Genomic DNA, 13390 nt, shown 5'->3' on the forward strand with positions numbered 1-13390 from the left:
TTTTTACATATCACATAAGAAGTCATCAAAAAAATTAAAAAAAATTATTATAATAGATCAATATATGATATGCTACTTCACAAACATGTATATTCAAATTCATAGTAACAAAAATAACAAATTTAACTATTAAAAGAACGTGTAATTTATGGTTGAATTTTTTATTTTTGTTTCGAATTGTATAAGTTAAATTTTAATTTACATGTTTGCGAAAAAATATATCATATATTGATCAATTTTAGTAATTTTTTTAAAATTTTTGATAACTTTTTGAACGCCTGCGTTTGGATTCTTCGGGCTATTAAATAGCTCTCTGGAATCTTGCTATTTAGTAGTATTAAACGTAGATTACTGACAAAACCAATTCCATAACACCTAGGCTATTTTGCAAGACGAATCTAACGAGATATATTAATCCATGTTTAACGGATGTTTACTGTAGCATCAATGTAGCAAATCATGTGGACCCGTTCTAAAAAAAACTGTGGACCCAGCGAAAAAGAAGAAAAACAGTACTCCTTCGTCCTTCCCATTCTTCATTTTTTTTCTCCGTTTGTTCAGTGCCCGTCTGAAGCAAGTGGGCGGCGACACCGGCTTGACGGCACGGAGTGGAGCGGAGCTGCGCGCGGCGCGGCCATGGAGCTCCTGCGTGACAGCATCCCCATGGTGTCCCTGGCCTCCTCGGCTGCCGCGCTGTACGCGCGCGTGGCGTCCGCCTTCCTGCGCCCGGGCCTCCCACGCCTCGCCGCGCTGCTCCCCGTGGTCGCGCTCCTCGCCGCGGCGCCCTTGGCCTTCACCTCCTCGGCCATGCTCCGCGGCACCTCCGCCTTCTTCCTCGCGTGGCTCGGCGCCTTCAAGGTCGTCCTCCTCGCCTCCGGCCTGGGCCCGCTCGCAGTCGACGGCCTCCCGGTGCTCTCGTTCCTCTTCACAGCCTTGCTCCCCGTGAAGCTCCGCCGAGGCGGCGGCTGTCCCGGCGCGGCCGCCAAATCGGTGTCCCTCGTTTCTTGCGCGGCCAAGGTCGCCGCCATAGCCACCATCCTCCATCTGTACGAGTCCAAGATCCAGCTGCTGCATCGCTACATACGTCTCGCCATGTACGGGATCCACATCTATTGCTTCTTGGACCTCCTCCTCCCCTGCATCGCGGCCGCCGGATCCGCACTGGGGATGGAGCTGGAGCCGCCGTTCGACCGGCCGTACCTGGCGTCGTCGCTGCGGGACTTCTGGGGCCGGCGGTGGAATCTCATGGTGTCCGCCATCCTCCGGCCGTCGGTGTACGACCCCGTGCGCGCTCGCGCCGGGAAGGCGGCGGGCGTCGTGGCCACGTTCCTCATCTCCGGGCTGATGCACGAGGCCATGGTGTACTACATGACGCTGCGGCTGCCCACCGGCGAGATGACCGCCTTCTTCCTGCTCCACGGCGTGTGCTGCGTGGCGGAGGAGTGGTGCGCGAGGCGGTGGGTGGCGAGGAGATGGCCGCCCCCGCCGCGTCCGCTGGGGTCGCTGCTCGTGATGGCGGTGGCTGCGGGCTCGTCGTTCTGGCTCTTCTTCCCGCCGATTTGCAGGGAGGGGAGCGAGGAGATGCTGCTGGAGGAGTGGGCGGCGGTGGCGGCGTTCTTCCAGGACGCCGGCCGGAAGCTGCGCCGAGCGCCGGTACGGTTCACGGATTAATTAAGGTCGAGTTAAAAAATCAAAAGCTGAATTAAAATTCAGATTTCCAATATAGAAGGAAAGCTTTTTTTTTTTTGAGATGGATAAAACTGTACTAGTAGCAAGACGCCAACCCAATGTGTTTATTACCTTTTGAAATTATAGCTGTTCAAATTAAAAGAAGAGTGCACGCAAGTGCAACAGGGCAGCCCTAATGGGCGATCGATCGCCCGCCAATAGGGATAGCGATAAGATTCGCTACCCCCCTCCCCCCTCCCTCCCTCCACCTGCTTTCCTTTTTTGGCACCGTATTACTTTTCTATTTTAATAAATTTATACACCTAAAGTTTATACACCTCAAGTTTACACATCTAAAGTTTAGAAACCCAAAGTTTATAAGTCAAAAGTTTATATATCCGATTCAAATTTGAATTTGAATTCAAATATTATATATATATATATAGTATTTCTATACATCTAAAGTTTATACACCTAAAGTTAGTTTATAGGCCTAAAGTTTATACACCTCAAGTTTACACATCTAAAGTTAGATACATGTTTCAAATTTATATTTGAATTATATCCGATTCAAATTTACCTGTTTCAAATTTGAATTTGAATTATATCCGATTCAAATTTGAATTTGAATTCAAATATTTTCTATATATAGTATTTCTATGCATCTAAAGTTTATACACCTAAAGTTTATAGACCCAAAGTTTATAAGTCAAAAGTTTACATACCCGATTCAAATTTGAATTTGAATTATATCCGATTCAAATTTGAATTTGAATTCAAATTTTTTCTATATATAGTATTTCTATACATCTAAAGTTTATACACCTAAAGTTTATAAACCCAAAGTTTATAAGTCAAAAAGTTTACATACCCGATTCAAATTTGAATTTGAATTTAAATTTTTTATATATAGTGTTTCTATACATAAATTTTTCTAACTTTTTATTTTTTAAAAAAATTTTGTGTGGTGTACTGTAGTAGGGGAGGAGGGAGGAGTGTATCTGGTAGTATAGGGAGGAGACGGGCGGGTGATCGCTAGGCGGGCGGGGGAGCGATCACCCGCCCATTAGCATTTCCGAGTGCAAGATGCTAATTATTATTTTTAGACTTTAGATTTTAAGTAGAAGTAGTATATTTTAGGATGAAATAGGTAAAAAACACTAAATTGAGATTCCAACAGAACAATGATATTCATATTTATTAATTTGAAATTTTTTTTTTGGAGAAAAGGCACAAGGCCCAGCTTTTACTAAAAGCATAAAAGGTTCACAAACTGCTGGGGATTCCAGCTTAGAAACAAAAGGCACACAGTCTGAAAAGAAGGCGAGGAACTAATGCTGTTGGCACAGCAAAACAAGCCAGGAATCGACATAGAAGCATAGAAGTAAAAGTTCCACGCAGGGGACTATCCAAGAGATGTTGATTCTTCAGTTCGCCATCATCAGTTTGAGCCTTCTGTCTCGCGAATGCTGGCAAGAAACAACCCTTGTACAGTCTCCACCTCCCCCCTTAGCTTTGCCGGAGCTAGTTTTTTCCACTGTGTTACAAACGAAAGAGCTTTATAAGGCAAAGAAGAAACATTTGTCGTCAATTTGTTATTAAAGACCCAATCATTTCTCATAAGCCAAATTGCCCAAAATCCAGCGGCAAAAAGAAGCCAAAGAACTTTGGCCTTGTCTCGCCTCTGTAACTGCACCAAATTAAGCAAATCTTTCCTAGAAGCAGGGATATGCGGCCAGCTAAAGGTATCTCTCAAGATACACCAAAGAAACTGAGCAAGTGGGCATCTAAACATCAAATGATCTACATCTTCCTCACTCTGACAAAGCTTGCAGTTCGGGCTACCTGGCCATTTCATCTTCTTTAACTGTTTTGCCACCTGAATTCTCCCCTTAAGCATCAATCAAACAAAAGTTTTCACTTTCAGGGGCACTGGGGCCTTCCAAAGGTCCTGGATAACAATGTCTTTGAACCCCCCCCCCCAAAGATCATTTCTCTGTATAACGATTTAGTTGTGAATTGACCTGATTTTGTCAACTTCCAGAACATCTTATCTTCCTCTGAGGTCAACTGAACTGTGCTGAGTTTTGAGTGCAACTCACACCATTCATTCAACTCTGCCTGACCTAGCGACCTTCTTAACCTAATTTTCCACTCCCCTTCTATCAACATTTGGCTGACTGTCTTATCAGGGTTAGCGCAAATGCTATAAATGTAAGGAAATTGGATTTTTAAGGGCACCTCCCCTAACCAAACATCATCCCAAAACCTGACAGCCTCCCCATTACCAATGTTGTAGGCGCTACCCAGTTTCATCCAATTTTTAACCTCAAGTAGACTTTTCCAGAACTGTGAACCTCCTTCGGGAGAAGATTGAAAGAAGCCACCTCCCTGACCTAAATATTTCTTCCTCAGAAGATTGCAGCAGGGACTATTGTTCCCAGATTCCAACTTATAAATCCATTTACAGAGGAGTGCTTCGTTCATAATTTTAGTGTTGATGAAGCCCAGCCCCCCATCCTCCTTGGGTCTGCATAAGGCTTCCCATTTGATCAAGTGATATTTCTTCTTCCCTTCTAGGCCATCCCAAAAAAATCTAGCTCTAATACTATATCCATCTTATGGTGCGTTTGAGTTGGAAGCAAATAAAATCCCATCATATACATTGGAACACTACTCAAACAAGAATTAATCAAAATGGACTTTCCTCCATAGGAAAGAAAGCCACATTTCCAAGTTGCCAATCTCTTTTCAATCTTTGTGACTGGGATCTCCAAGTCTTTCGCTGTCAACCTCCCCTCACTGATGGGCAAGCCTAGATAGGTGATGGGTAGGGCTCCCCTCTTACAATTAAAGAGGTCAGCCACCCTCTGTGCCTCCATTTCCTCCACTCCCAAGACAATCACTTCACTTTTCTGAAAATTAATTTTAAGACCTGACATAGCTTCATAACAATAGAGCAGGAACTTCACTGTGACAATGTTTTCCTCCGAGTTTGTCATGAAAAGGATCGTGTCATCTGCATATTGTAGGTGTGTTAATCCTCCAGGGACTAGATGTGGTACCAGTCCTTGCAAGTGTCCAGCCTCTTTGGCCTTATTTAGCATCTCTGGAAGGGCATCAGCCACCAGATAGAACATTAGGGGGGAAAGAGGGTCTCCCTGACGCACACCTTTGTGAGTTCTAAAGAATTGATCCACCTCTCCATTAATATTAATGGCAACACTCCCCTTTGTTGTTGCTGCCTTTATCCACCCAATCCATTTCTCACAAAAACCTTTTCTTTGTAGGACATCAAATAGAAAGTCCCATTGAACCTTGTCATAAGCTTTTTCGAAGTCAAGCTTCAAAATAATACCAGATTGACCTGAATTCTTAAGCTCATGAAGCACTTCATGAAGAATGACCACACCATCTAGAATGAATCTCCCTGGTAAAAAGGCTGTCTGACTTTCCCCAATCACCTTATTAGCAACATGAGTTATTCTCATCGTCAGAACCTTTGTTAGCAGCTTAAAGCAGACATTGAGCAAGCAAATAGGTCTGAAAGCTTTGATGTTATTTGCTTCTTTTATCTTTGGAATTAAAGTAATCACCCCATAGTTTAGTCTCCAAAGATCCAGTCTCCCCTCAAATAAAGAATCCAGCATCTCTTTGATTTGATCCTTCAACTGCTCCCAAAACTCCTTATAAAAGCATACTGGCAAGCCGTCAGGACCCGGAGCAGTATTGGTTTTCATTTCTGCTAAAGCCCTCTCAATCTCTTCCATGGAGAAAGGTCTGACTAAAAAGTCATTATCTTCTTGATCCACCCTTCCCCTATCCCTCCGCATATCCTGGCTCAGAAACACTTTTGGTGGTAACTCCGAACCAAACAAGCCCTTATAATAACGGGTTATATGCTCTCTCAGTTCTGAGTTACCTTCAATCACTCTTCCATCCTCTTCTAAACTTCTAATGGTAATTATCCTCTTTTTACCATTAGCTACTCCATGAAAAAAGGTTGTGTTAGCATCCCCCTCAAGAAGCCATTTCTCCCCACTCCTTTCCTGCCAATATATTTCTTCCTCCTGAAAGATTATGTTTAGCTGATCCTCCAGCTCATACCTCTGCTTCCACTCACCCTGGGACAGATTTCTTGAGTCAGCTGCATCATCCCACTTCTGCATCTCTTTGAGTAGAGTCACTTTCAGTCTCCTATTTTCACTCTCCTTGTTAAGTTGTCTACCTCTCATTTTCCTCCTGAGAATTGTCCCCTGACAATTCCAATGATCCAAAATGTTTTGTTTCTTCCTCTTGGGCCAATTCTCTATTAGCCACTGCTTAAAGTCAGCCTGCCCCAACCAAGCCCTATCGAATCTAAATCCTCTCTTAAGATGAATATCTCCAGCAGGAATTAATTCAACCAGAATAGGGCAGTGATCTGAACCTATTCTAGTCAGACTCTGTACAACAGTAAGATGATACAAAAGTTCCCAACCTGCTGAAACCAAAACTCTGTCTAGAACCTCTCTCACCGGCTGAACCTGTTTATTTGTCCATGTGTATTTGTTACCCAATCTATGAAGCTCTCTTAATTCTGCCTCCGCTAATTAATTTGAAATTTTAGAATTATTAAATCAGAGTCCATATTTTTTTAATAGTTTCAGATTCGCAATTGAAAATACCATCTATGAAATTTTTTCGCAATATTTTTGCAATTGGGAATTAATGGGCAAATTTCCGTATTATGGTAGATCATTTTTTTGCAATTGAATCAACGTACTCTTGTATATAATTTAATTAATTTAATAGACCATCGATGGTGATCTATGAAATCAATGGGCGGAATTTTTTTATTAACGTGGAGACTTGATTGGAACGCCCAATTAGATTGTTTTATATGTGCTATAGTTAATAATATTACTGTAGTATATAAAACACATTAGTCATTTTATGAATTATAGAAGATTTAATGAAAAGAATAATCACGCGTCCATGCAAGGAGGCATAACAAAGTATAAAAGCAAATAAGGAGATGGAAATCTAAACATGGATGCATCTAGTGTGTCCAAAAAATAATAAGTGCTATATAAAAACCATGTTTATCTACACAGATGAGTATCTGTTGTGTATGCATCAGAGTTGCTATTTGGATGAGATGTTGTGTATGATAAGTGGTTGCTTCCTCCATGATCTAAAAAAAAAAAAAGAAATCCCTTGCATGTTGCTGCTTTTTTTAAGCTTAAAATTTATTAATTAGAAGCATAAGACATGCTTGATTACACAGTTTGCGGCACTGAAGCCATTCTTGATAGCATTGGCATAACACCCTCTATTTGGGTAAGCAAGGCGAGAGACATTTTGACAATTATAGATAGGATCATTAAGCAACATAGCTCTTGCTTCTTTCGCCATCTTGTCAGCCATCCTGTTGATCTCCCTGGGTATCCAAGTGACCTGCATCAAACTTTCAGGAATGGTGGAAAGAATTTGACTCCAAAAGGGCCTAAGACTCCAATGACCTGGATCTGCATCAAAGTCTTTTTTCCTTGAACACTTCCTGCAATTATCAGTGTTGGAGGCATGTCACGAGGGCCTTCGACCGAACCTACCAAAACCATCAGAACAATCGTATCCGCAAGGCGCTAGCTGGAGTCCAAGGGATTCGCCTCGGGTGAAGCTTCCAGGCGAAGAACTTGGGCAAAGCCGAAGCATGAAGTCGAGAGAGTTCGCCACCAAGCCTAGGGGACTCATCGTCGAGTCTTCAATTTAGGCGAAACCATGAGGCGAAGCAGGAGAGGTTCGCCTGATGGGGGGCCGTCTACACCAATGTGGAGATTATGGGTACCCCATACCCACATGGCACAGTTATCCGACTGGCTATAGGGGATAACTTATATCTATGGAATATGTAACAGATTATGACTTGGGTATTACGTTTCCTTGTATATTATGGAACGGCCTAAAGTCCTGGTTTGATAAGATTGTAAAGTAGACTTAGGAAACCGATACCGTATTGGTTAAGGTTTCTATCTTGTAACCCTGCCCCCCAACCTATATAAGGAGGGCAGGGAGCCCCCTCTAGGGGCATGAGACAACCTGATCGTCAGATCTATACTACACCCGGCGGATTCAAATCCCCAAACAGGAGTAGGGTATTACCTCTCATTGAGAGGGCCTGAACCTGTCTAAATCCTTTGTCTCCGCATCCATCCACTTTTAGGTCTCGTGCGCTACCCCCTTTTATTATTGCCGAAATCATGTTTCGACAGTTGGCGCGCCAGGTAGGGGTTGCGTCGAGTTTCCTATCAACGAGCGCGATGGAATCAATTTCATGGGTCGCCGACTTCGTTTTCGCTTTGGGAGTTTTCACTTCCTTTCCGTCGACCACTTCTTCAAGCTCCTCTTCTCTGACTTGATCCAAATCAGTCAGGGGGAAACTCAATCTGATTTTTATCATTATTTATCATATTGATTTTTAATCTCAGATTAATCTCTTGCTATTTTTTGTTGTTGTTCGCATATAATTACGCGGCACTATTGAGGCGATTGATGCTGGTCATGGACTCGAGGCGTCTCAGCTTTCCGGTCGATCGGCCGCGAGTCCACTCTGCCGGCTTGTCTTCGCCACCACCACTGCTGATAACAACAACGACTTCACCGCCGGCCTGCCTCCGTCGCCGCCGACTGGTGTCTCCGCCTATATGGTTGGTTGGTCACACCACCGTTGTTGGGCGTCTACGTCTTCACCACCGGCCTGCCTCCGTCGCCGCCGACTGGTGCCTCCGCCTACACGGCTGGCCTATTATGCCGCTGCTGTTGGGCGTCTACGACTTCACCGCCGGCCTGCCTCCGTCGCCGCCGAGTGGTGCCTCCGCCTACACGGCTGGCCTATTATGCCGCTGCTGTTGGGCGTCTACGTCTTCACCGCCGGCCTGCCTCCGTCGCCGCCGACTGGTGCCTCCGCCTACACGGCTGGCCTATTATGCCGCTGCTGTTGGGCGTCTACGACTTCACCGCCGGCCTGCCTCCGTCGCCGCCGAGTGGTGCCTCCGCCTACACGGCTGGCCTATTATGCCGCTGCTGTTGGGCGTCTACGTCTTCACCGCCGGCCTGCCTCCGTCGCCGCCGATTGGTGCCTCCGTCTACACGGCTGGCCTATTATGCCGCCGCTGTTGGGCGTCTACGATTTCACCGCCGGCTTGCCTCCGTCGCCGCCGAGTGGATCCTCCGCCTACACGGCTGGCCTATTATGCCGCCGCTGTTGGGCGTCCACGACTTCACCGCCGGCCTGCCTTCGTTGCCACCGAGTGGTGCCTCCGCCTACACGGCTGGCCTATTATGCCGCCGCTGTTGGGCGTCCACGACTTCACCGCCGGCCCGCCTCCGTCGCCGCCGACTGGTGTCCTCGCCTATACGGTCGGTTGGTCACACTACCGTTGATGGGCATCGTCATCTACACCGCCGGCCTGCCTCCGTCGCCGCCGACTGGTGTCATCGCCTATACGGTTGGTCGGTCACACCACCGTTCATGGGCGTCCATGTCTTCACCGACCGGCTGGCCTTCGTCCGCCGCCGACTGGTGCTTCCGCCTGCACGGCTGGCCTATTATGCTGCCGTTGTTGGGCGTCTACGTCTTCACCGACCGGCTTGCCTTCGCCGCCGCCGACTGGTGTTTCCGCCTGCACGGCTGGCCTTTATGCCGCCGTTGTTGGGCGTCTACGTCTTCACCGCCGGCCTGCCTCCGTCGCCGCCGACTGGTGCCTCCGCCTACACGGCTGGCCTATTATGCCGCTGCTGTTGGGCGTCTACGACTTCACCGCCGGCCTGCCTCCGTCGCCGCCGACTGGTGCCTCCGCCTACACGGCTGGCCTATTATGCCGCCGCTGTTGGGCGTCCACGACTTCACCGCCGGCCTGCCTCCGTTGCCGCCGAGTGGTGCCTCCCCCTACACGGTCGGTTGGTCACACCACCGTTGATGGGCATCGTCATCTACACCGCCGGCCTGCCTCCGTCGCCGCCGACTGGTGTCCCCGCCTACACGGTCGGTTGGTCACACCACCGTTGATGGGCATCGTCATCTACACCGCCGGCCTGCCTCCGTCGCCGCCGAGTGGTGCCTCCGCCTACACGGCTGGCCTATTATGCCGCCGCTGTTGGGCGTCTACGACTTCACCGCCGGCCTGCCTCTGTCGCCGCCGACTGGTGTCCTCGCCTATACGGTTGGTTGGTCACACCACCGTTCATGGGCGTCCATGCCTCCGCCTACACGGCTGGCCTATTATGCCGCCGCTGTTGGGCGTCTACGACTTCACCACCGGCCTGCCTCCGTCGCCGCCGACTGGTGTCCCCGCCTATACGGTCGGTTGGTCACACCACCGTTGATGGGCATCGTCATCTTCACCGCCGGCCTGCCTCCGTCGCCGCCGACTGGTGCCTCCACCTACACGGCTGGCCTATTATGCCGCCGCTGTTGGGCGTCTACGACTTCACCACCGGCCTGCCTCCGTCGCCGCCGACTGGTGCCTCCGCCTACACGGCTGGCCTATTATGCCGCCGCTGTTGGGCGTCTACGACTTCACCACCGGCCTGCCTCCGTCGCCGCCGACTGGTGTCCCCGCCTATACGGTCGGTTGGTCACACCACCGTTGATGGGCATCGTCATCTTCACCGCCGGCCTGCCTCCGTCGCCGCCGACTGGTGCCTCCGCCTACACGGCTGGCCTATTATGCCGCCGCTGTTGGGCGTCTTCGCTTTCACCGTCGACCGCCTTCGTCGCCGCCGACTGGTGTCTTCATTGTTATTGATGGACGACTTTGTTCCCACATTGGCCACTTCTGCCATCACCAAGGGGAATATTACAAAGCTAAGTCATCATTTATTTTATTCTTTATATGATATTTTTCCTTTTCCTCTGCCTCACTACACCAATTGGTCTTCCATTGAGTAGTGAGTCGGGGGCTACAGATGTTATATCATATTTTTTATAATATTTATCTTGATTGCTTGCGACATAATCTGAGTACAAAAGTACCTATCGAGTTATGGAGTTCTATCTTCCTATGCTTTCCGTTTGGTTTGCCAATGGATGGTTGCCTTTGGGCCGATTCCTAGCACCCGGGGGCTCGTTGGATGGACCGAGTAACGCAAGGTGCTAAGTATTATTCGGAATAAATCAAAAGCATAGAGATAAGATAATTTATTTTCTGCTCTTAACAATTGCAAAAGTACCCGAGTAGTAAACTCTGATCCGTGAAACTTTGTTCCATTAATGACGAACTCATGTCACTCATATGCATATTTGGGAAGTGACTAGGCCGACTCCCGATGCTTGGTGGTTATGACTAGTCGGGCAGAGTGTTTAAACATACAGAGTCATCTGCTCGGGGAAATCAAAATTGACAAGAGGAGAAATACATGTTTATAAATATTTTAAAATACTTGATTTTTTCTCGAGTATTATATTTATATCAGATACTACTCATCCTATATGTTTGTTCTGCAGGATCCAGATCCAGATATGCATAAAAGGGATTCATGGCTTTAAGCTTATCTCTTACGATCCAGGAATGGATCAGTCAGAACATCACCACCGGCTCGCCTCGACCGCCGCCGACTGGTGTTTCCGCCTGCACGGCTGGCCTATTATGCCGCCGTTGTTGGGCGTCTACGTCTTCACCGACCGGCTTGCCTTCGCCGCCGCCGACTGGTGTCCTCGCCTGCACGGCTGGCCTATTATGCCGCCGTTGTTGGGCGCCTACGTCTTCACCGACCGGCTTGCCTTCGTCGCCGCCGACCGATGTCCTCGCCTGCACGGCTGGCCTTTATGCCGCCGTTGTTGGGCGTCTACGTCTTCACCGACCGGCTTGCCTTCGCCGCCGCCGACTGGTGTTTCCGCCTGCACGGCTGGCCTATTATGCCGCCGTTGTTGGGCGTCTACGTCTTCACCGACCGGCTTGCCTTCGTCGCCGCCGACTGGTGTCCCCGCCTGCACGGCTGGCCTTTATGCCGCCGTTGTTGGGCGTCTACGTCTTCACCGACCGGCTTGCCTTCGCCGCCGCCGACTGGTGTTTCCGCTTGCACGTTGGCCTATTATGCCGCCGTTGTTGGGCGTCTACGTCTTCACCGACCGGCTTGCCTTCGCCGCCGCCGACTGGTGTTTCCGCCTGCACGGCTGGCCTATTATGCCGCCGTTGTTAGGCGTCTACGTCTTCACCGACCGGCTTGCCTTCGCCGCTGCCGACTGGTGTTTCCGCCTGCACGGCTGGCCTATTATGCCGCCGTTGTTGGGCGTCTACGTCTTCACCGACCGGCTTGCCTTCGCCGCCGCCGACTGGTGTTTCCGCCTGCACGGCTGGCCTATTATGCCGCCGTTGTTGGGCGTCTACGTCTTCACCGACCGGCTTGCCTTCGCCGCCGCCGACTGGTGTTTCCGCCTGCACGGCTGGCCTTTATGCCGCCGTTGTTGGGCGTCTACGTCTTCACCGACCGGCTTGCCTTCGCCGCCGCCGACTGGTGTTTCCGCCTGCACGGCTGGCCTTTATGCCGCCGTTGTTGGGCGTCTACGTCTTCACCGACCGGCCGCCTCGTCCGCCGCCGACTGGTGCTTCCGCCTGCACGGCTGGCCTTTATGCCGCCGTTGTTGGGCGTCTACGTCTTCACCGACCGGCTTGCCTTCGCCGCCGCCGACTGGTGTTTCCGCCTGCACGGCTGGCCTTTATGCCGCCGTTGTTGGGCGTCTACGTCTTCACCGACCGGCTTCCCTTCGTCGCTACCGATTGGTGCTTCTGCCTGCACGGCAGACTTATTATGCTGCCGTTGTTGGGCGTCTACGTCTTCACCGACCGGCCGCCGCATCCGCCGCTGACTGGTGTCACCGCCTGCACGGCTGGCCTGTTATAACGCCAACTGATGCTACCTTCTTCACGGCTGGCTACATCGCTGTCACTACTAATAGGCATCAGTATCGTCAACACAAGCTGCCTACGTTTGCCATGGCTGCCGACTGGTTTCTTCACTTCCATGGCTGCATGATTCTGCCAGTGTTGATTGGCCTTATCTTCTTCACCGCCGGTCGTCTCGTCTGCTGCTGACTAGTGCCCTCACCTCTACGTCTGGTTTATACAGTTAAACCTACTGATGGACATCATCGTCTTCCGTTGCCGACTGGTTATGCCGCCGCCGACTAGTGCTTTTATCTTCACAACTGCGCGTCTTCGCTACCAGTTTGCTTCTGTTGCCGCCGACTCGTGTTCACTTCATCACGGCGATGCAACTTTATTGCTGCTACTTCATCATGGTGGAGCGACTTCATCTTTATTATCTTCGGCACTGGCAAACTCTATTGCTGCTACTTCGCAAGTTTTACTACTTCACCAACCACGACGTCTTTGTGAACCTCGACATTTCGGCATGCAATGCCATGATATTTTACTACAACAAGTGACTCTCCAATATTCAGGATTTCTACTTGGACACCTTCAACACATATCTTCAATCAAGCAATGACTACTCGACGACAAGAAGCTATAATTCTCGACTCTATGTTCAGTTGTTTCCCAACTAACCAAAGAGTCGGGGGCTACACAAATATAAGGCTCAAAATTTGACAAATTTTATGTCAAGCTGAAGAAATCAATTAATCAGCCAATGAGTCAACTCCAGGAGTCATTATCTTCATCTTTGCTTCGGAACAGACATTCTACTTCAACAACTTCAAATATTTCGGTTTGAACGAGTT

At 48.9% G+C, this 13390-nt stretch overlaps 1 protein-coding gene across 1 annotated transcript; it reads left to right on the top strand.

The window, feature by feature from the left end:
* The first annotated feature begins 512 nt into the window (after positions 1–512).
* Positions 513–1830, top strand: LOC4335356 (probable long-chain-alcohol O-fatty-acyltransferase 4). The gene has a single exon (XM_015779595.3). It carries the CDS (start codon positions 637–639, stop codon positions 1669–1671), a length of 1035 nt encoding a protein of 344 aa, XP_015635081.2. The 5' UTR covers positions 513–636; the 3' UTR covers positions 1672–1830.
* Positions 1831–13390: the final 11560 nt, after the last annotated feature.

The sequence above is a fragment of the Oryza sativa genome, chromosome 4 (assembly GCF_034140825.1).
Source record: "Oryza sativa Japonica Group chromosome 4, ASM3414082v1".
Taxonomy (NCBI): Eukaryota; Viridiplantae; Streptophyta; class Magnoliopsida; order Poales; family Poaceae; genus Oryza; species Oryza sativa.

Bases quoted from the DNA above. Each gene is read 5' to 3' on its own strand.
- LOC4335356 (XM_015779595.3), top strand. From the start codon at position 637: ATGGAGCTCCTGCGTGACAGCATCCCCATGGTGTCCCTGGCCTCCTCG.